This window comes from Coenobita brevimanus, chromosome 33 (genome assembly GCF_032717465.1).
Source record: "Coenobita brevimanus isolate Jiangsu-jjx chromosome 33, ASM3271746v2, whole genome shotgun sequence".
In the NCBI taxonomy this organism is placed as follows: domain Eukaryota; kingdom Metazoa; phylum Arthropoda; class Malacostraca; order Decapoda; family Coenobitidae; genus Coenobita; species Coenobita brevimanus.
The window spans coordinates 44,557,750-44,580,218 of NC_136986.1; the positions used below are offsets into that span (position 1 = coordinate 44,557,750).

At 41.0% G+C, this 22,469-nt stretch overlaps 2 protein-coding genes across 2 annotated transcripts in view; both read left to right on the forward strand.

The window, feature by feature from the left end:
- The window catches only part of AQP (aquaporin), a 22,797-nt gene extending 18,686 nt beyond the window's left edge, over nucleotides 1-4,111 (forward strand). The window contains exon 5 of the mRNA XM_080269443.1: nucleotides 58-4,111. Within this exon, the coding sequence (XP_080125569.1) occupies nucleotides 58-257 (200 nt within the window). The 3' untranslated portion in view covers nucleotides 258-4,111. The remainder of the gene's footprint in view (nucleotides 1-57) is intronic.
- Nucleotides 4,112-5,112: 1,001 nt separating this feature from the next.
- Nucleotides 5,113-21,299, forward strand: LOC145395895 (VPS35 endosomal protein-sorting factor-like). Its single transcript, XM_080269418.1, has 22 exons — nucleotides 5,113-5,126; nucleotides 5,794-5,872; nucleotides 6,668-6,740; nucleotides 7,396-7,499; nucleotides 7,697-7,844; nucleotides 9,240-9,269; nucleotides 12,037-12,084; nucleotides 12,222-12,427; nucleotides 12,901-13,031; nucleotides 13,426-13,575; nucleotides 14,245-14,416; nucleotides 14,636-14,770; nucleotides 15,339-15,480; nucleotides 15,705-15,886; nucleotides 16,122-16,268; nucleotides 16,918-17,090; nucleotides 17,493-17,655; nucleotides 18,074-18,266; nucleotides 18,705-19,004; nucleotides 19,378-19,478; nucleotides 20,280-20,435; nucleotides 21,228-21,299. The coding sequence occupies exons 1-22, from the start codon at nucleotides 5,113-5,115 to the stop codon at nucleotides 21,297-21,299; spliced, it is 2,919 nt and encodes a 972-aa protein (XP_080125544.1).
- The last annotated feature ends 1,170 nt before the right edge of the window (nucleotides 21,300-22,469 follow it).

The window sequence follows — 22,469 nt, forward strand, 5'->3', positions numbered from 1 at the left end:
AGCAGTATCTAAGTTATACTGTATTACATCACACTACCCTAATTACCCATGTTGCAGCTTTCAACTACTCCGGTGGATACTTCAACCCTGTGCTGGCAACGGGGTTGAAGTGGAGTTGCCGCGGCCACACCAACATGGAGCACGTCCTGGTGTACTGGGCTGGCTCTATCCTCGGATCCATGATGTCCCTCAAACTCTGGAGCCTTCCCACTGTCAGGTCAACGCTTGTCGACAAGTTCAAAACCAAAACAGAGTAGTGGAAAACATTTGTCTTCCCGCATGCATTGTCTTCACAGCTGGGCCTGTGTCTGTGGAGCCACACTGCCATCATGTCAGTGCTCATCAGCAAGTTCAAGACAGAAACATTTGTCTCCAGGCAAAGCTGTGCCAAGGCCATGCTGTTTGTATTTGTTATTGTGCAGCGTTACCGGTACTTAATCTCTGTCCAAATATTACAAATGTATTTCCCCTAAGTTAAACTGTATTTGAATGTCACAAAAAGACAGTATATCCCATACTATGGTTAAGCTATGTCTAAATACTGTATAGCAAGAGTATTTCTCTTACTTCAGTTAAGCTCCCTTTGAGAATCACAATTTATCACCCTTCTGTGGAACTTTGTCCAAATATCACAGAAGTACAATATAGTATTCCCTTTACTTAGGCAAAACTTGAAATTTTACAGATATCTCAGTTGCATGAGGTAAATTCTCTCTGGGTATCACTGAAGTTTTGAATGTATCACCCATTTTTCCATTAAATTCTGTCCAAGTATCACAGAGAGATGGTACTCTGTTTCTTGTACTTTAAAATTTGTCTTTACTACATGAAACCATCCTCTCATCTCCCTTGCTTGATTTAAGATGCCCAAGTTGAATCTCATCCCAAACCATACAATTATTTCCCTTATTTGGTTAAGTTCTGTCCAAATGTAACAAAAGTATCCCCTTTCTGTGTTATGAATACTTTACCTGCCTACCTTTACTTAATTGTGTGTGGATTTTTGTGATTACCTTTACTCTGGACTAAGAATGTAGTCAAGGTTACATACTGACCTAGACATTGCTTTTTACATAATTATAGTAGTGGGAGTTCAGCATGAATACACATGATAAGTATACTGTACTCATTATATGATAAGATGAAACATATGAATGCATTGTAAATACATAGGATAAACGAGGTAAAAGAGTGAGTTAGTGTTATCACAGGTCACTACACTTATGAGGCTATTTATAAGTGCAATATCAGTGGTCTTCCACAGTATTAGTTTCTACCAAAGAATCTCGTATTGATATAAAAATACTTCATTGTAACAATACCTCATACAGGGTAATTAGTAACAATTTCTGCTGTATCCAGGTGTAACAAGGTCCCCAAAGGTAAACAATCAAATACTGTACATGAAACTACTGTTGAGTTGTTAATACAGGGTCGCCCCTAAATACCATTCCTCTGGACGCACATGGCAATATCTTGTGTGTTGTGGGGACAGCTCAATTGGCCAGCATGGCAGTGGTTGTGGCATTTGGAGTAGGAAATGAATAAATGATGCAGGGTAGGCGTCCCCACAACTCACAAGTACAGTAATCACCAGGCAGAGTGGAAGTGGAAGGTTATTTATGGGCCACTTTGTACTTCGCCAGTTCTGCTGATATGTTTCTCAGCTTATCTCAGAGCTGTAGTACATTATCCTTAGTAGATCATACTGACTGTGTGGTTGTAAAGTCATAACAGATCTTTAGCAGAACCACAATTCATGCCCAAGAAATAACCTGAAGTTTTTCCTATCATGTAAAATGCTACCATGGGTGTACTTGTAGTCTCTTATGTCTTAGTAGTACAGTATTGTAGTTAATGCAACCCCAGGCTCTTCTGAAATGTGAACCTGGTGGACTGTAGGCTTGAGTTGTCCTCTTGTGGTCCACCATCCTCCTTTTAGGGGATAGGGAAGTAGTTGACAGATGTTTGTATAACCAAACAGTTGAGCTGCCTGGTTACTGGAATATTAGTGACACCACTTGAAGGTGTTGCTCTCCAACACCCTCCTATGTCGTAAATGGTGTGCACTGTGGTAGCCTTACCTGGGGTCCTCACGTGCCCTGGGCCCTCCAGGGTTCCCCAGAGTGTAATGAGATATTGACTGTTTCACTTTGTTTCATTTAATTTATAAAGGCTCCATAATGCTTGCATGCATCAGCCTGTCTCATTTACTATTTTAAATTAAACTGAGAAGTGAAATGGTAACAGGTTGCTTGTTGGTTGCAGTCAGTATTGCAGTAGAATCCTTAATGATGCAGTAGTAATATTTTGGTATTGTACGGTAGACTAAGTAATGATAGAAGCAGATCAGTAAACAGTATACCTAGCACAACCTTGTTCAGTCAGAAAACTACAACTAATAATGAAACTCCACAGGGTTAACACTTCATTTAGTCAGCATTTAGTCATAGAGGCTAATTTCTCACAGGTGATTATGCCGTCTTCCTCCAGTGTGATGGGTGAATCATATTATAAGATGTCCCCAATAGTGTTAGTATTGTGTGGTTCGGTTTTGTCACCTCTTCACTAATTACAGTATCAATCCCCAACCCCCACCCTGCAGCATGTGTACAGTGATACCCCTTTATTTCAGTCCTAGTTTTGCACCATAATGGGGTAAACAGCAGCATTAGCTGGTGCCTAATGATGGCTTGATGTATAGAGCAACCAGCAAATGAACAAGACTGTTTTTCAAAATGATAGATGTTGAAGAACCCAGATTATTAGATTATTTTGGAGAAACCCAGAGTGAAACACAGTAATGAACTGCTGGAATTTAGATAAGAATATCGAGTTGGAGGAGTTGTGAATAGAATAATGGGTTACTGAAATATTGATATGCCTTAGAAGTACAGTTTGAATTAAGTCTAAGGTTTTACTGGTTGTGAAATTCTGCTTGGAGAACAGGGTGATCTGTGTCACAAATTAGGGTGATCTTTGTCGTAATTATCCGGATACACATACTGGTAATCTCTTAAAGGGGTAATAAGGGGTTTGCCATTACCATTCTTACTTGAATATTAAGAGGGTAGGATAGAGGGGTATTACTGTACTGTACTTTACTTAGCCATTAAGTTCTGCAGCACAAGGCACTGTCGAAGTCACCAACCAAGTGCACAATATTACTGCTGTACTTGCCAGGACTTCCAGTGTATCCGAGCCACAACAGGTTTCTAGGTAGTTGGGCAGCAGATGGTACAGAAGAACTCCAGTTATGAGATCTTTCTGTGAGGCATATAAGTCTTCCTTAATTTTAGGTAGTTAACTTGGCTACTTATGACCAGATATAATTTTTATTGATAAAATAAGCATATGTCCTCACCCAGTTAAGTTTTTGTTGATTGAATAAGCACATGTCCTCAACCCATCCTTTGGTGGGAGCAAGAGGTCGGGATGATGGTGGTGACACATTCTGCTCTGTGATAACTAACTGGTAGTGATCTTGGAGAGCTGAATATATCACTGTCGTTAGCCAGTATAAATTATCGGTAGTGAAGTGAAAAAGTATCACTCATTGGGGAAATTGGTAATAAAAGATATCTGTAAGTGAGGCAGAAATAGGAAAAAGTATGTTCAAGTAGGGTGTAGTGAAGATAAAAATTCAACTAAATGGTGCCTGCTTTGGTGTCTAGATAACAAGAGGACTCAATGATATGATAAAGTCTCACAATAAAAGGAGTTCTGTTGCTCTGTACATTATTACAATACTTGTGCAGTACAAGGGCAAAAGGTGCTGTGCAAACCATATGTCTTTGTATATTACCCAGGGCTTCCCTTATGTAAGTCACCCTCAGCTCAATTACTGTACAATGTTATGCTCTTTTTGTAGTTTATTTAAATTGATATTGTTCAAGAAATGTTTGAAGATTGAATGCACTTGTGGCATTTGAATTTAATGTTGAATTTAAAATCTTTTAAGTAATAAATTTGTTTTTGTAGAAGGTTGCACTCGTCACTCCATCCTCATGTGAGCAGAGGAGGTCAGGATGATGATGACAGTTGTATTATTCTTCCATCAATAGCTCTCATAAAACGTGCCTGGAATCTATAGAGTTGCCTCTCATTGTCAGGCATGTGTGAGCAGTTGTTTTTGTGACCCAAGCTTATTTGAATGTGAACTCAATGGACTCCGCGAAACAGGAAATACTCCACTTCAGGCAAATGCTTCCTGATATGTATTTGTGTGTGTGGTTGTGTTGACGGAGTGTCTGTATTGTGAAAGTGAGGTGCTTGGGGTAAATTTTTTGTGTGAGGCCGCATTACGGTGTGGGCATCATGGATTGTTATTGAGTTGCATTTTTTATTGGTACGGAAGCAGAGAAGGATCATGGTTACAGATTTGCTGGGTGGTGCAGAACATACACAGTCAGCAAAGGACCACCGAGCTACCTTTGGGCATGCTTATTTGGGTCTAGAAGTCTCCCTACCTAGCACCTCTTCCTTACTAGTTTATTTTGCATAATAGCCAATGGCCTGATCTTTATTCATGCAGTAAGCCTAGTGTGACATTTATGGGTTTCATGTGTTAAGAGCTCAGCTTCCCCAGTGAGTAACAGGCTGGTAAATCAACCCATCCAATCGTATATCGCCCCTACACTCAGGGAATACAGCCATTGAGGACTTGGTGGAGAGCTGTGCAGGCAACAATATTTACATGAGTTTGACCTGTAAAATTAAATGTTTTCTCTTGTATAAAGCCAGTAAGAAGGGGAACTGTGGTTGTGAACAAAATATTCTGTATGTTCAGAATATTCTTTGCTAAATATTAAGTATATGGTGTCTTTATCAATAACTAACAAATGTCCTGTCCAACTTTTAGCCGTTACTCATCAGGGTTGATGATTTTGACATTACCAGTTTAGAATATTTATTAATTTCACATTTACTCTTGTTCGGCTTGATTAAAAATGCACATCTTCTTTGTAAAAGTAATGTAAATAATTATACACGAGATCTTTTGGGGTGATGCTAACACTGTATCTGATTGGCCAGGAAGGAATGTGACCTGGCTGGTGATTGGCTGGTGGTGTTGTGGTGCCTTGTGTCATGTTGCCTCTGTAGTGGGCGGAGATGGCCCTAGTCTGGTAAGGCATTTTGACACTAAAATATGAGTAGCTACACAGTTTTCCTATGCTATCTGCTCAGGACTATAACTGCCATGCTAGTGTAACCTGAGAGAATTTCTGTTATAGGCCCGTGACCTTGGTATTGTGATGCGGCAGTTCCCATCAGCTCTGACTGATGAAAGTTTGAAGTAAAATTTTAGGATGAGTGTTTTTAAATTCAGGGTAAAATGTAAATTATGACAAATATGAAAGTTTGTCTGTATACAAGCCTTGCACTACGTGAGTGATCTGCAGAATTTCACCTCAATTTCCAAGAACAGCAGACGTTCAGTGAATAAAATCTGGGTCCTGATTTACATGAAAGATCTATTATGATTTAGTAATATAGAGTTGTCAGTTTTTTTCATATTACACAAACCAGACTTTAGAAACACCAGGCATAACAGTGGAAGCCAAGTATTTTAGACCTAACCATGGCGTCCATTAGCCCTTACCCTGGCAGAGAAGGAAGAAATATAAATGGCTTTCCCAGTTTTGGTAGTGTGTTGTATACTGTATAAGTAAGGCTTTGTGATTAAGTTAAATGATGACTTATTATGTGAGTCAAGGAGACAATGTAATTTATGGAGCTATGGTAGCTAATGTAAAAATATCCCTAATTAAATTTCCTGCCCCTCACCAACAGGAAAATAGCTGATAGAAAATGGGGTGCGGAAAAGAAGCCCCTGGTCTCCACGCCGGCCACCAGTCACCCTCTGCAAGGGGTGCGTAGTTTTATTTTTTATTATTATTATTATTATTATTATTATTGGTATTTTTTATTTATTTATTATTATTTTTTACAGGCTCCTCTGTTTCTTTTTTTTTTTTTTTTTCTTTTCCACCATTTTTGTTTTTTGTTTTTTCGGTGGGTTGATTTTCTGTTGAAGGTTCGTGGAGATGGGTTTTTAGATAGTATTTTAACCTCATCGTACGAAATTAAAAGGGATGATTGTGTATTCAGATGGCATTACTGTACTTTACCACTTATGTAACAATTGGCACACATCCCCCACCAAAACACTTCATCCCTCTGTGTTTCTTATACAGGGACAGATGAGGTTAGTTTAATATCCAAAAGTATATTTCTGACATCCTGCATTATCAAGTCATCCCACACAGGACAAATACATGTTGGTGAGAGAAAGGAAACTGCAGAAAAAGAGGACTCAGGTAAGTAAATATTGGCCACATATGAGGGAGGAGGGGTGAGCTGGGGGGAGGGTAGTCAAATGTTGGGTGACAGAGTGACTTGGAGGCGTTTTGTCTGTGGCCACCCTTTGTGGGATTAGGGCGTCGGGCTATAGATAGATAGATAGACTTTCACTTGTTCCCCCCCAGTGCTTCATTGTTTTAATATGGGCATCCCGTTGTGTATTTCTGTATTGTATATACCATATTCTTTGCTGGTGACTTCTTTCTACCTTGAACAGTAGATAGATACAGTAGGTAGGTAGATAGGAAGAATAATGTGTTAGTATTGTACTGTACTGTATTGTATTTAACCTTTTTGCTTCCAGGTACGAGAACGGACATTAAAACAAGCTGAACCGGCCGTCAGCAAGAAGACCAAGCCTGTTGTACAGTCAGTAAGTTGTTATTATTATTGTTCATATTATATACCTTTGTTTATTATTATGGTTTGATGATGATGATGGCAGTGGTGGTGGTGGTGGGGATCACAGTTATACAACTTCATTGATTGCTGGGATATGCATAATTATTTTCAGAAAGATAAGGTTTATACAAAAGGAAAAAGAAAATAAAACCAGTAACATTTACAATAAAAAAGAAAAACAACATGAATGGGAAAAATTTGAAATATGTGTTTGTGGGGTAAGCTGAACTCCCTCTTTTTCTCTTTTCTGAATCTTTCCCGTCTGCATCCATTTAGGTGGAAATAAACATTGAGATGATGGTAATGTCTACACACCCCATTCATTAGTGGGAAGTACAGTTAGCAAAGATCTGCTGTGTCTTGACTTGCCAGCCATTTGTACTTATCATAGCTATCCTCTTTTTTTACCATATTTTTGGGTGTTGGAGAGGGACACCTTCATGTGGTAGCGCTGATATAACCAGTTGGCTCCACTGCCTGGTTATACAAATGTCCCTCAGCCCCTCCCAATCCTCCTGAAAAATGGATGTTGGACAGCAAGAGGACAGCTTGATCCTTCAGTCCACTGGGTTCAGCTGTGCCTGGAGCTGCAGTTGCTACTACTTACATTTTTACACTTTTTTCAGAAAGTAGTTGATCCGTTGTCATCGGTGCTGGATGGGCCAGATCCACTCAGTGACCTGTTGGGACCCTCTGACCCGCTCACCAGCAAGACACTGTTCGTTAGTTCACAGGTGGGCAGACTTGGTTGGTACTTAGTTGACCAGTCGTGTCTGTTATCACCTTCAGTCCAATGGTGCCTTTTTTATTTTTATATTAATGCTGTTATTATTTATCTGTCTAATATACCTTACTCTACTCTGCTTTGCTCAGTTCTGTATTACTCTTCACATCTGTACTCTACTCTGTCGTGTTTTATCTTCATTCACAGCCAGGGGACGATGTGAAGGAAGATGAGGTGAGTCCTACGGATGGGCGTCACCGCTCATGGGAGCAGTATAAAGCAAACATCCTCAGTAACTTCACCACATCCGGCACACTCACCTTCACATCAAGCTTCCTTCAGCCATCAGATTCAGGTGAGAGTGAAAGGTGTGTTTCTCTTGTCTTTTCATCCCCATTCTAATACTTTCCTTACCTCATTTCTCTCTGTTTTGCCCTGTTCTGTTTTCTTTTTTTCGTACTTAATTATGTACTTCCTCTCATTTTCTCATTTTCTGTCCACGCTTCATCTCTTTTCCACTTGCACACTAATTTTGGTGAGGCTGGGTTGGAAAATGTGGAACTGACTCTTAGATGGCATTCCCCAAGCATCAGTAAAAGGGCTATGGAGGCTGTATCTAATGCCCCCAGTTCAAAAAGCTTCTTCAGAGCAAGATAAAGAGCCCCAGCAAGAATAAGATATAAAAGCCATCCAAGTGAAGTGGTTTACTGTTGAGCATATGTGTATAGATTTGTGTGTGTGTGTGTGTGTGATGTGTTGTGTGGTGGAGTGGCTCTGAGTGAAAGAATGTGCTGTTGTCCATAACTTGCTTTCCTATGTGGATTTAAAACAGATTATACATTCGCTCTGTTTCAAACTGTCTGTAATTTGCTTTAATAACCTCTACCGTCCAAGTCCATCTTTTTATATTGTGACTAATGCTGGATTGTTTTATTCTGCTAAGGTGTGTTGTCCCAGAACTGTATGGGTTGAAGTTTAATATTGTCTCTTTTCAGAATTAATAATTTTTCTAAAAGGTCAGACAGAATTGATTTTGTAAATGATTGATCAGATTATTTCTGTCAAACTCAAATTGATAAATTTGTTTTATGTATGTGTTTGTCAGTAAGGGCTGTACTCTTGTGACTTTATGAGGCTTCTTAAGACCTCTTCCTTAGTGACTGATTTCACACATTGTACCTGAATGCTCTCTTGTAAAGGGCACTCACCCCTCTCACCTGGTGTAGTGTTACCTTCAGGTGACTCAGCATTCACTGACATGTCAAGTAGGTTCCTGGAACCCATGAAAGCATTTACAGTACTACATTGGGTGGTATCCATAGTATGAAAAAGATGCCTGGTGGTACAGAGGGGTAAGGCACTGGAACCAGATGTTGCTGGGTTTATTGTTGACATAATGCTGCTCAGAGCAAGCAAATGGTGTCTCAACTGTGTGGACTAAATAGTCTAACCCTGGGCTCCTATACTACTGAGAGAGTAGTAAAGGATGCTTCAGCCCTGTATAACAGGATAGTGGGTGCATATCCTGCCATAGACTTAAGACTCAAAAGTTGAAGTTACAGAGATGAGCATTGCAGCTAAGTGTCTCATGGCATCAGTACCCTACCTTACGTTTTACACAAATAAACTATTAAGGAAGAGAGTTGCAAGTAAGTCTACTAAACTTACAAGAGTACACCCCTTAGAGTCTGTGAATATATGTGACGAGTGCCTTCTTTTTTGTTTCGTGCGGCTCTTGCCACCACAACAGCGGAGAGTCGAGCTGTGCCTTCACACCGACGTAAGTAGCCCCCCATCCCCCACCCTCCCCCAGTGAGGTGGCTTATAGTGGATGCATGTCTGTACACCTCTTAAAAAAAGTTTCACACCACTTACAGCACTTAGTATTTTGAAATGTTGTGGTACATCACCCACCTTGTAATGGTAGTGTCGTTATAGTATTATTCTTGGTATTATATTGCTTTAGCTCTAACCAGGCATGATATTGCCTTCTCCTTATCCTGAATGCTGAGTTGGGAAGGCAGCTTAACCCTAAAATATGATGCTAGTCACTAAGAAGTGCTATGGATAGGATGTAGAGCTGCAGTATTGTGTTTTTCTGCCAATGAGCTCTGTGAAATAAGCTGTAAAAGGATGAAACTCTTGGCCAAGGTAGAGTAAACAAGGATGTTATGTAGTATGAGGTGCTAAGGTAATACATCCGTCAGTGTATGAGTTATTTGCTTATTTCCCGATCATTGAACCCCAGTGACATGATTCTGTTTTTGTCGGGTGTACATGTAGACTGTGGTGTGACGTACAGTCAGTCCTCATGTGTCCTGGATGTGTATGTAGGTCAAATGCCACTTTAATCCCTTCTTTCTGGTGATTTTATATTACTCATTCTTGCTGCCACCGATTGGCTTTATTTGGTTTAGGAGAGCACCGTAGCAGTGAAGGGGTTCATGATGGCTTTATTTGACTCCTCCATTTGAAAAGCCTCTCTTAAGCTGAATAAAGTTGATGATGAATAAATTACCAAAACATCATGTGGATTGAAGGGGTTAATTGAGGGACTAAAGACACATTAAAAAAAAAAAATAATAATAATAATAATTGCCAGCTTTAACACAACTCAAAAATGAAATGCAAGCAGCTTCAGTTGAAACAAAACCAGGACTTACTGTACGGTACACACTGGTAGATATGGCAGTGTGGTGCTTGGTCTAATTGCTGTAAACATCAAACCTTTCACTGTGATGAGGAAAGTACAGGAAAATTTTAAAATTGTAATTGCTTGGACTTTTTTTTCTTTCTTTCTTTCTTTGTACGGTACCTTCAAGTTGTTCGTTATTTTGTGTGATGCAAGTAGTATTATAGGTCACTCTTTGAAGGGTCAGCCGACAGTGTTAATATTTGTGTGTCAAGTCATGATAGCAAGGCAGTATCATGCAAGACTTTCTTACCCCAGTCACTCACTGTGCCTTCTCCTCTATCTGGCTGTACTGTTTCTTTACCATTACCTACTTGTCAGTACTGCATTTACTTCCTCCTCCTCATAGACACCTCTAGATTTTATTTCCCCCCCCTAAGAAAACTGCTTGTCATTCCTTCACTTCAAACTATGGTGTCTTGTCAGTTCTTCTACCAAAACTTAACCCTCCTCTTTTGTTAATGTGCTTCCTCTTTTGTCTTGATGTGTGATGCAACCTCAGTACTTTCACTAGCACCCAGACACTAAAATAATTGGAAAATGCTGTAGTGTACATAGAATATAAAGCTTGGTGACTTAACATGAGGAGTGGAAATGGTTAGTTACTGGCCACCTCCTCTGAGATTAAAGAGTCTGGCTACATATAGGGATAAGAAAAGGTATAAGTGTTTCCCAGCCATTTTCATTTGGTTGGATGGCTTTTTTTATTTTCAGTTATACCACTTAATTAGTAAGAGAAAATCCTAAGCTATGTACAGTATGAAGTACCTGTCTTTTTATATTGATAGTAATGCATTAGTATGTGTATAGTTTTGCTTTGTTAAGGTGAACAAATGCACTATTGTATGGAGTGGGAGTGGACTGCAAATTTTTAAGTAGGCACTCATCTTCATTGCAGTTTCACTGCATTATTTATCATATGTATCATTAGGTAGCTTGTACAGCCTGTATTTTATATACTGTACTCTGTTGCTATAGCTTGGTCTAAAATTGCCAGCTTTCCATCTTGAATATTCACTTGTAACAATAGTTTAACATGAAAATAAGATGCTAACCTCAAACACTGCCATGAATTGGATATAGGTTCACAGAACTGTCTTTTTCTGCAACTGAGATGTGCGAAATAAGATACAAAAGGATGAAAAAAATGTACCAGCTTAAGGTGAAAAGAGTATTGTAGTTGAGGCAGCAGGAGTGTTACGTTGACATAGTTTGTGATGTTACAGTATTTTGATTTGTTTGAGCAGAATGAATGTTGTTCTGAAACACATATACCACTGAATTTAACCCCGTCCACTCTGATGATGCATTTTATATTGTATTCATGATCTCCAGGTGGCTCTCTGTTTGTGTTAGGGGAGAGGTTTCCAAGAGCCAGGGTTAGATGTAGCATTCATTAACTCCTCCACGAGAAATTCCCTTTTAATTTAAAAATAATGAGTTGAATATAAAGTTTTTGTAAGATTTTCTACAAGCACATCTGAACCCAACCCATCCTTTTATTTTTTGGGGGAGTGGGGTTATGGTGATGGTAAGTAAAATAAGGGTGGCACCATCATAATAAATGGGTTAACTTTAAATCTTGTTGTGTTCATTATTGTTTCTTGTGTCGTGTAGTGAATCAGTGTAACAGTGCACAGCGTAGTGATGTACAGAGAGAGACACAAGCATCTTCCCAAAGTTTGACAGGTACACAGCAGAAAAGTTGAACCACCAGTAGAGATAAGGTATTCATTGTACTTGGCCAGCTGTAAGTTATCTTCAGACAAAACTGGGAAGATAGTTATTTCTCTGACTGTACGTGTGTGTGTGAGTACCAGCACCTTAATATCCTGTGGTTTGTTTTGTTCACCAGGGGTTGTGAAGACTCAGACTGCCATCACTGAGAGACACCGCACTCAAGGTAGGTGACATGGCAGATATTGTGTCACAGTACTGAGATCTGGTGATGGTAGTTGAAAAGAGTGAAATTTGAGTAAGATCTGATGGTGGTAGCTAGAAAGGGTAGCATATGAACGTGAGTTTACAATATGCATACAGGTATGAGCGGGTCTGAGCGTCTGAGAGCACGGTTGGAGCAGATGGACACGCTGGATGAGGCCGGCAGTGGTGGAGGGGGCACGGTGAGGGAGGTGGGGGGTCTGACACAGGACGAGTTCAGTCACCGCCTCAATGGCCTGAAGATGGAGCTGAAGCAGGCATGGAACACGGACCAACGAGTTAAAGCGCTCAAAATTGCCATACAGGTGAGAAATACGACTTCTCTTGTTCTGACCTGTTGATGATCCCTAACCCCTCTCAGTTCAGGTGATGGCATAGTGTAGTCAGAGTGGAGACTTGATTTGTAAAGAATCCAATGAGACTCACTTCAGGCTCATAACTAAGGCTGATTGAATTTGTTAGCTTTTAGATTTTGGGGGTGGCATTGGTATTAGAATCTACCATATACTTTTATCGTGTACAGTTCAGATAGCCTTCATTATTCAGTCAGTCATTGCTACAGCAAGTCAGTCTTGATATCACATAGTATTGGACTACAGCACTGTTTACAGACTACAGCGCTGTTTACTGTATTATCTTCTGTCACTCAGCTACATGAAAAAAGCTGCAAAAGGACAAAAATCTGGGCCAAGTTAAGGTGAAAGAACAATAGACTTTAGCACTGAATGAGAAGAATTTTCATCTCTTAACTAATTTTTTCCCCCAACATCTCCAACAGTGTGTGAAGCTGCTGAGCCTGTCCGCCCCTGAGCACTTCTACCCCAGCAAGTTTATCCTGGTGATGGAAATACTCGATACATTCTCCTCCCTGGTGCATCAGCGACTCAAGCAGAAGTTCCAGAATGGAGGGTGGGTGATTATTTGTTGATCGGGTTGCAGTATTCAACATAACAACATAGGAGAAATAATGCCATCTTTCCTCTCAAGGATTCTTTGCATATTGTGCGAGGAGGAAGAGGAGCAGCAGAGAGAGTAAGAGGGAGATATTTGAGAAACAAGAGGAGCAGCAGAGAGTAAGAGAGATATATTAGAGGAGGAAGAGGAGCAGCAGAGAGTAAGAGAGATATATTAGAGGAGGAAGAGGAGCAGCAGAGAGTAAGAGAGATATATTAGAGGAGGAAGAAAAGCAGCAGAGAGAGTAGGAGAGATATATTCAGGACAAGGTAGCCATAAGCCATGACCATATAGTGTTGTGAATTTCTCAGGAAGGCACAAGGTGATGTATTTGAAACCCTCATTGCAGGTCTCCCGGTGGTGGTAGTGATAGTGTGCGTCAGGAGGCCCACGAGACAGCACGTAACTGGTTCTACAAAGTGGCGTCCATCAGGGAACTGCTACCCAGGCTCTACCTCGAGGCTGCGCTACTTCCCTGCTACTCATTCTTTGACCCTGAGTATGTGAAGGTGCTTTGTGTATGTTGTGGGAGGGAAAGGGAGGGGGAGGCTGAGATGGATGGATGGAATGGAGAGGTATATGAGAGAGGGGTGTGTGAGCTGGGAGTAAGGCAGTGAAGTGGCATTGGACTGGGTGACATGAAAGTGATTTGTTTGTGGCCACCCTTTGCGGGATTGAGGTGTCTGGCAATAGATAGAGTCTGCTTTGTGTCATCCCCACAGTATTACACCTGTCCTCAGTTCCTTCAGTCCATTATCCAGTTCTTTTCTGTCCCATCACGAGCATAGGGACCCAGGGTTAGGCTGCTCAGTTCCAACACATCAGGCAAGGGTGACCAGATCAGTAAACCCCAGTCATCTCTCAGATGTAAACCGTTGCAGGTCCCATCTGGTTGAAACATTAACTCACCAGACCACCAGGCATGATTTGGTTATATTCTCACCACCTTGACTTGTCTTCCAGTGTAGAGTCACCGCATGGCAGCTGGTTTGCCTTTGATGGGGGACCACGAATTTTCAAGGCTTTAATGATCAGTGCATAGACCTGTTCCTCCTACCTTTGTACATTTAGAATATCCACCGCAATTAAGAGAATATGGGGTTTATAAAAGGATAATGATAATAATTGTTCAAGTTTTTCAAAGACCCAAACAAGTGTGATATTCCAGGGAGGCAGAGAAGGCATTAGGGAGACTATCAAAGATGATTCGAGGATTGGGCGATCCACTGATTGCTGCATATGCTCGGATGTTTGTGTGTCGGGTTGGTATAAATGTGGCACCAACGCTGACAAACTACATCGCTGAGAGCCTTGAGGACTTCCTGTATGCCCTTAAACAGGTATGGCATTACAGCCTTTTGTTGAGACCCAAGGCTTATCTGGGCATGAACTCGTTGGATGCAGGCTGAATTTGCTGTTCCATGTGGTGTCCCTCTCTAGCACCATTGTTATCATGAGACTGTGAAACTGGATCAATAATGGCACAGCTGGACCTTTGTTGAGTTACTGTCAGTTATTGTGAGCTGAAGTTGTGACATTAAAGTGATGTTATGTTGTAGGGATTGTGGCCGGAAGGTGAGGCAGACATGAATATGGGTGAAGATCGTGATACCTTGGCTGCACGGGTGTTTGAACCACCGCTGCAGTGGATGATGCAGTGTTTGGCCACCAGGGCACACCACCCTCTACTCCAGGCAAGTAGTGTTTTGATCCACCATAAATACTGGACCATTTTCATGCAGTAACAAGATTGCCCTCAATAAACTCAGTCCCTAAGAGGTGACTGGAGGCATTTTGTTCCTGTCACCAAGGAAATCTGGCTGTTTATCTACCCCTCTATGCACTGAGCTCTGGTAGTATAGTCTTAGACCCCAACACCTTGAAGGGGGTAAAATAATATTGGATTTTTGATTAGTTTTTTATTATTATTATTATTATTATTTTTATTTTTTTTCATTCATCATCCAATCCTTTCTTTGTCCCATCATAAGCATAGGGACCCAGGGTTAGGCTACTCATCCTGACATTTAAAACAAGGGTTGCCAGTCCCACTTGCCCCGGAGTGGCATTGTATGAGTGATAAACCTCATGCATCCCGTGTTTGTAAATCTGTGCTAGCCCCATCCAGCTGGGGCACCTTGGTCCACTGAACCCCAGATTAATTAATATTCAGATCAGCCCAGCCTATTCAGACCAAGACCTTACTATATCCAGTCCATCTGCATCCAAGCTAATGTGCCAGAACTGTTTTCCAACCAACAGAAGATCCTGCACCAGTGTGAGGAAGGTGAGGGGCTGGGTCAGAACCTGATGGTGGGGGCAGTGTTGGCTGCGTTCCCTCATTCCTTCATTGCATTGCAGTCGCTCTCACTCACTCAGCTCATTGCGGGATGCTCCTCTCCTGGTTAGTTATGTTGCTGGTGTTTAGTTTTGATGTAATGTGTGTGTGAGATATTTGCTCTAAGTGGGTTAGGGTGTTACTAGGGACCCAAAGTATAGAGTATGTACAGTATCTAGTTACACACATTCTTTCCACATGTACAAACCACCTCAGCCTACCTATGCTCATCATCTGAATAGCATTCTAAAAATAAATAATATAGTGTGATACTGATTTATACTGTACAGGTTCCAGCCAGCATGAACTGATGTGTGCACTGGGTGGGTGTGTGAACCAAGCCGCACCGCCACAGCCACAACAGCTGTCCCTCCTCAATGCTGTGTGGAGGCAGGTCACACGCCTCACAAACACCGCACACTACCTCACCACAGCAGGCGTTTGGCTGGAGTTCACTGCTAAGCATTTTACGGTGAGATTGGGAGGAACTGGCAGGCTATATGGCCCCTTTTCATTTTTGAAGGGTGGGAGTTGGTTCTGGGTAGTACTGTATTGGAATTAGTTCAAGATGATGGAGGAACTTGTTCATCCTCAAAGGCACAAAATTTCCCCCTGTTTAACAAGGTCTCTTGAATGTGGCTTGAATACATACCAAGGCTCATTGAATGTGTTGAGAGGGTTAACTGTATGTATTGTTCATGTTCCAGAGTGTTGAAGTGAACACACTACTGGGTGACGTAGTTAAGCATCTGGGTAATGAACAAAACCCAGACCACTCACACTACCCGGCTCTACTTACACTCATCTCAACTGCACTCACCCACTCCACTGATCCCCACGCACTCTACTCCATGGTAAGTATCTTTATATGTCATTCAGTTTCACCTACTCCACTGCCCTGACAATTCAGCCTTTTATTCATTGCCTCCATACTGTCATTCATTCCGCTACATTCTTTCACGTAATTTCCCTTATATGTTCCATGACACTGTCCTTGCTTTCTTCTGCCCTCATTACCTTAGTACAGTGCCTCATATACTAGTACATTCACACAGATACTCTTCAGACCATCACACACACACTGCATAGTTAGTAGTATCATTAATTATCATTCCACTCTCCTTAACTCATTCCACCACCCTTGCACGCCAGACTTCCATTGTAGACTCAAGTTGCTTTCAATCTAATCCTTATCTTATGATCCATACACACTCAGTTTTACTACTCTTACTCATTTGTCTTCTCTCTCACACACTATTTGTAACAGTACTTCAGTAAGTTTACCTCTATAAATCGGAGGGTGTTATTGATATACCGGTAATTATAGCGATAATTTGGAAACTTAAAACACTGAAATTTGTTCAGTTGAAGGGTTCACTTACATTTAGAGCCAAGAATAATTCCTGTAGCTTTATAAATATTTAGTTGGGCCAAATACATAGTTTTTCCAAAGCATTACTTTTAATATATACCGTATATATTTTTTAATTCAATTTCTTTCAGAGCAACTTCCTGGGTGTTTTAAGTGTGTTCCAGCGTGACAGTGTAGGTGCTGGAGCTGGTGTGATGCGTGGTGTTGTGGCGTCGCTCCTCACCCACCACCCTGGACCACTCACGGACCCAACACTGGTACAGCACCTACTCACACTGTGCTCCGCCCTACACGACTCCATCAAGTAAGTTTACACCTTTAACAAGTGAGGTGTTGTGTAGTGTGGGTCTGAGGGTTTGTCAGCATATACATACACAGTCAGTCAAAAAAAGAATTGGTGTACACTTGGTTTGAAACACTTGGCACCAAAACGATGGCTGCTGAAGAATGCCTGATATTTCTTCCCTACATTTGTTAGAGTGCTCTTATAAGTTTACCATACATCACATTGTTACCCTCCAGCATGATGCCAGAGTATTTTGATTGACTGTACCATCATACATATGGTGTATTGTATATAATTTGTAAGGCAATGTTTCATGTGTACATTTCTGAACCCTGCCCGTCCAGCATCCACAGTGTGCTCAGCAGTTACCTACATGCTCCAGCTTATATTCAGGCTAACCGTTCCATTTCAACCCCACAGTGCCCTAACAACGGACGATGAGCGCCGGCAAGTGTCCCAGCTGATCATATCATTCGTCCGACAAGTCAACTTTGGCCGGGATTTCGAACAGCAGCTGGACTTTTACGTCAATGCCAGGGCAGCCTTCTCAAACCTGGACCCTGTCTTGATTGCTCTTATACAGGTACACACAGTTCTCACTCAGTCTTTTTAGTGTGGGGAAAATCTTAGTTGTTTTAGGCCTGCTTCACACAAATGTTTTTTTTAACATGTGGGAAGATCATGTGCAAAAACCACTCTTATGAAGACACCTTGACGAACTCTGGCATTGTAGTGTTATTTCTTGGCATGTCAAAAATAATGTTCATGTGAAGCGGGCCTTGTTATGGACACTAACAGGTGAGTTTATTTAGCTTAGAGTGTTGTTTTGTTATCTGAAAATTAAATGTCCTTCAGTAACCCTTTCAGGATTGAAGAAATTTATTTTTTTATTGTCAGCACTTATGACTTGATGAAGCTTTTATGTCCACATTAAATTACAGGTAGTCCTTGTTTTAAGTTGACTGCCCACAAACTGTATCATTACATTGTATCCGCACCAGTGTGTGTGTCAGCTGTGTGTGGCAACGTGGTGCGTGATGCGTGGCCAACACTCAGGCAAGACGGGTGCGTTTGTGCGTGCATGTGCGGCGTATTGCTTCATCACCGTCCCGTCCCTGGCGTCACCCACCACACGACTCAGACTCTACCTCGTCACAGGATCAGTCGCGCTGCTTAACAACTGTCTGGGCCAAGGTAACCACCATGTTTGAGATACTTCTTTGTACACAGATTTGTCCTATAAGAGTTGTTTTATGGGAAAGTATTTTGTGGCTTTTTATAGACAGCTGCATCATATTATAATGGGAATTGGGGTCCAGATGATCCTTTTGACATTAATTATAATGACCAGGATTATTTTTTGTGTGTGTAAAGGAAAAACCCAAGGCTGAGTCTGTAACTCCCGCCTTTTTCAAAAATTGTTAAATAAAAAAGCCAAATTCAAGACGAAGTCATAGGCAGCGGCAAAGTCAGATCGATACTATTAGTAATGGCAGGATTATGATGATGCTGAGTTGAGTTCCATAATGTAGTGACAACTTTCATGATGGTAGTGAAACTGATAATGACCAGATAATGATGGTGATATACAGTGCAGGATTACTGATGTATGAATCATCCTGTTGTTCCCAGGTGATGCCTGCATGAAAGCTGCAATCAGGGAGGTGGTGGAGGTTGCAGGTGGCGAGGGTGAGGCTGGAACAACGAACGACACACTGCCCAGCCTAGTTAGCTCCCTGGCCTCCACCCTTATAGCCACCCCAGACCCCCCTGATGCCTCACCCCCTCTCTACCTCCTCCGCGGCCTCACCAACGCACTCCGCTCACACCCGCCACACCAGGACTCAGACACTTTCGTGGTACTTGCCATAGCGCTCCTTCACGCCCTGTCTGCTGCTGCTCAGGATGTGTTGCCATACCACATACATTCAGGTGCAGTTAGTTTACCTTAAGTTTTCATTTTAACCCCCCTTTCCCTCCCCCCCCCCTTTTTTTTTTTTTACTCAGTCTCATCAGCTCCCTTGCCTTCACTCCCTCACTCCCCCAATGCCTCCCCCTCACCCTGCCTCCCTTGTAACCTCGCCAGTTTGCTGCGATCACACGCACCACACTACTCATCCTTCCATATATGCCATAGCATCCCATCATGCCTTGTCTGCATCCTTTCCACGGCACTTCTTCATGACTAGCACAGTTGTATAGTGGTAATGTCTAGTTATAGATCAGCATTCAAGATAAAAGAGATGACAGTTTTACATGTAGTTAAAGCAAGCAAAGTATTTACATCTGACTATCCTTGTTTCAGTGGAGGGTAACGACTCGCTGTATGGAGGTGACCCTCAGGTGAGACAGGAGGCAGAGGCGCTGTGCTCCACCCTACTGGAAGACATTTTTGCACACATGAAGGTTGGTGAGAGTATGATGGGAGTAACTCATACTCTTAGTTTTCGCTGTATGGTAGTTGGTTTGTTTCCATCTAATGGAAGTGGACTACTCTCAGCTTGTGCTGAGTTGTGGTTGCATGAAATGTGATAAGCCTAAGTTGTAAGTTGGGAGTAAATCTCCTTGGTTACTAGTCAGTTTAGTCCTCCAGCCTGACTACACTTTGCCATCAACTTACATGAAAATGGTTGGGGATCTGTCAGGTAAAAATACACTGACTACAACAGACAGAATTTCTTTCTTTGTACTTGTTGCTGAGCTCACATAAAATGATAAATACGTCATCTGAATTAATAGATCACATGCCCAGTATTAATTATCAGTTATTGTCATGCCATAAGCTGCAGTTTGCAGACACTTCCTTGCTGTCTTTGGCCATGTAAAGTGTTGTGATATGAAATAGGCAGTAGAAGAATATGAGAAGGAAAGATAAATTCTGTCATATGGGGAGGAATGAGAAATATGAAAGGCAGACACAGGGTTGGCAGAAAGTTTTTGGCATACTTGTGCTTGTAGCTATACAGACAGACACACAAGTAAGTATTTTCTCAAAGTTTGATGAATACATAGCAGAAATTTTGAACCATCTGAAACAGGCACTGTGAGAGATAGGGTGTTTCACTACATTTCACCAATTGTAAATTTTCTTCATACAGAACTAAGAAGAGAGTTAGGCTTCAGGCAATAGATAGATAGATAAATAGAACAAAGCAGACAAAACCCAATTATTGCAGTGTCTTAAAGTGTTACCAAATACCATCACAGAGCCTGACTGGAGTACATGAGAAGCGGTGCGGTCCTTTGGCGCTGTCACTGTTCTGGTGTGTTGTGACATGGTGCGACCTCACCCACCACCTCACCGTTGCCATGGTAACACGAGTCTGGGCCCTCGTACTCAAGCACCACACACCAAACACTGTGGTAAGTGCATGGAGGAGTGAGTGTGAGATAGAAAGGAGAGCAGAAGAGAGGAGAGGAGAGTATTTTTATTAGAGTTTAGTAAAGTAGACAGGAGAGAAAGAGAAAGGATAGGGTAGCTGAGGCATTAGAGATTGATGTGATGGATATGTCAGAATCTAAGGTTAAATTTAGCAACCTATTGTGTTTTTCGGTGGGACTGGGCCACTCCAACAGTTTGGATATTAAGCCATGATTGTGTAATATTAGATGAACCACATAGTTTTGAGGTAGGCGTAAGTCTTCTTGTTCACTGTAACGTTTATACTCTAATGTGGCCAAAAACTGTCATTTCTTCATCTTGAATGCTGATGTGTAATAATAGAGTAGGACTAGAATATGCTTCTAGTCAAGAAGAAGTGCTGTGAAAAGGATATATAACTATAGTATTATCATTTTCTGTCATGAAACAAAGTATGCTTCAACATGCACACATTCACACACTCTTACAAAAAAATCTTCCCTCCCAAAACTAGTAAACTTAGAACAGTGAACGTTATGTCAAAATGATCAAGTATCATCATATGTTCTTACAAATATGCAGTAAACAATTTACCTAATGCATGTGTGATGAGAGCAGTTGCATCCAAGATAGTGAATTTACTCAATATTTACGGTAGTAGTGGGGAGGGGGAGGGCAGTTACCACCCCATCCAGTTAACATCACCATCCAAACCCTCATTCCCACATAAAAACATGACATGAGTCACTGTATTACTCTTTTTGGTTGTACTAATTATTGTGTGTTTTTTTCAGAAAGAGACAAGAGAGTGGTTAAGACAACGCTCATTACAGCTGAACGATAGTACCCTTGCTCAACTGGTTTGAGAGTGGCTGGTTTAGATCTGTTATACAACATGTTACCATAGAGTGTACATAGGTATTTAAGAGAACTGTCTGTATTGGGTGGTAATAATTTGTTTTAGTGTAGTGTTGGAATCAGACCTAATTTATAGAAAAACAGATGTTCCTGTACTGAAAATAAATCACTTGGTTACATATCCATGGGGGAGAAAGGGAACACAGAATGTCCTGAACACTTTTGTGAGTTCAGGAAAGCACTTGGGATATTTCATGTTTCCTTTTTCCTGTAGATGTCGGCATAATGTACTCATATTACATCATCATTTTCGTCCACCCACTGTTTGAAGGAATGCTTTTAGGTGACTCTGCACTGAATGACAAGCTTGTAATCCAGGAAACTTTTAACGACATTGGCTGGTAGCAAGATCAACAGTGATGATGATGATGATGAGGGTGATGACAACAAGAAAAACAGTTATGATGGTGATGACAGCAAAAATGACAATAATGATGATGAGGAGAATGACAGTGATGGTGATGATGGTGATGATGATGATGATTACACCAATGATGATTCTCCACATACTCCATCGTTTATACTCCTTTCATATATATTATTGGATATATTTAACATCTAATCGCATCACTACACTTAAATAAAATGTTGCCACCATTGACGTACTGCAGCTTTGTGTAAATAATGGCTGATATTTTGGCTTTGATCTGCCTTGAAAATCATCTGTATATTTTTTGGACTTGTTAGGTAGGTGTAAGGTGGAAACTGATACAGGGAATATGATAATGAGGCAGACGACTGTGTATTGAATTTTTAACAGAGTTGTGATAAAATTTTCTCCACCGAACTAAAAAAAAGAATTTGAATTTTTAATGTAAATAATTCTCTTCAGTTTTCCCAGACCTATAAATTACTAGGTTAAAGCTATAACTGTTTTACTGAAGGAAACTAATTTGCATAAAGATTTCTCTATAACTTTGGAAAAAAATATTTGTATGATTTTTAATGTAAATACTCAGGTGCAGTCGCCAAACTAGAAATGGAAATGTTCGTCTTGTTACCATTATTCAAAATAAGTGATTTATATAAATATATCTCAAAAGACTTTCACGGTTGGAAAATAAAATAATTTGGTATTAGTCGGAGTAAAATAGAATCAAGAGCCATGATTTAAGGGT

Coding starts and splice junctions, on each gene's coding strand:
- LOC145395895 (XM_080269418.1), top strand. Junction 9,270..12,036: donor AGCTGTGCCTTCACACCGAC/GTAAGTAGCCCC, acceptor TTTGTTCACCAG/GGGTTGTGAAGACTCAGACT. Junction 13,576..14,244: donor TACTCATTCTTTGACCCTGA/GTATGTGAAGGT, acceptor GTGATATTCCAG/GGAGGCAGAGAAGGCATTAG.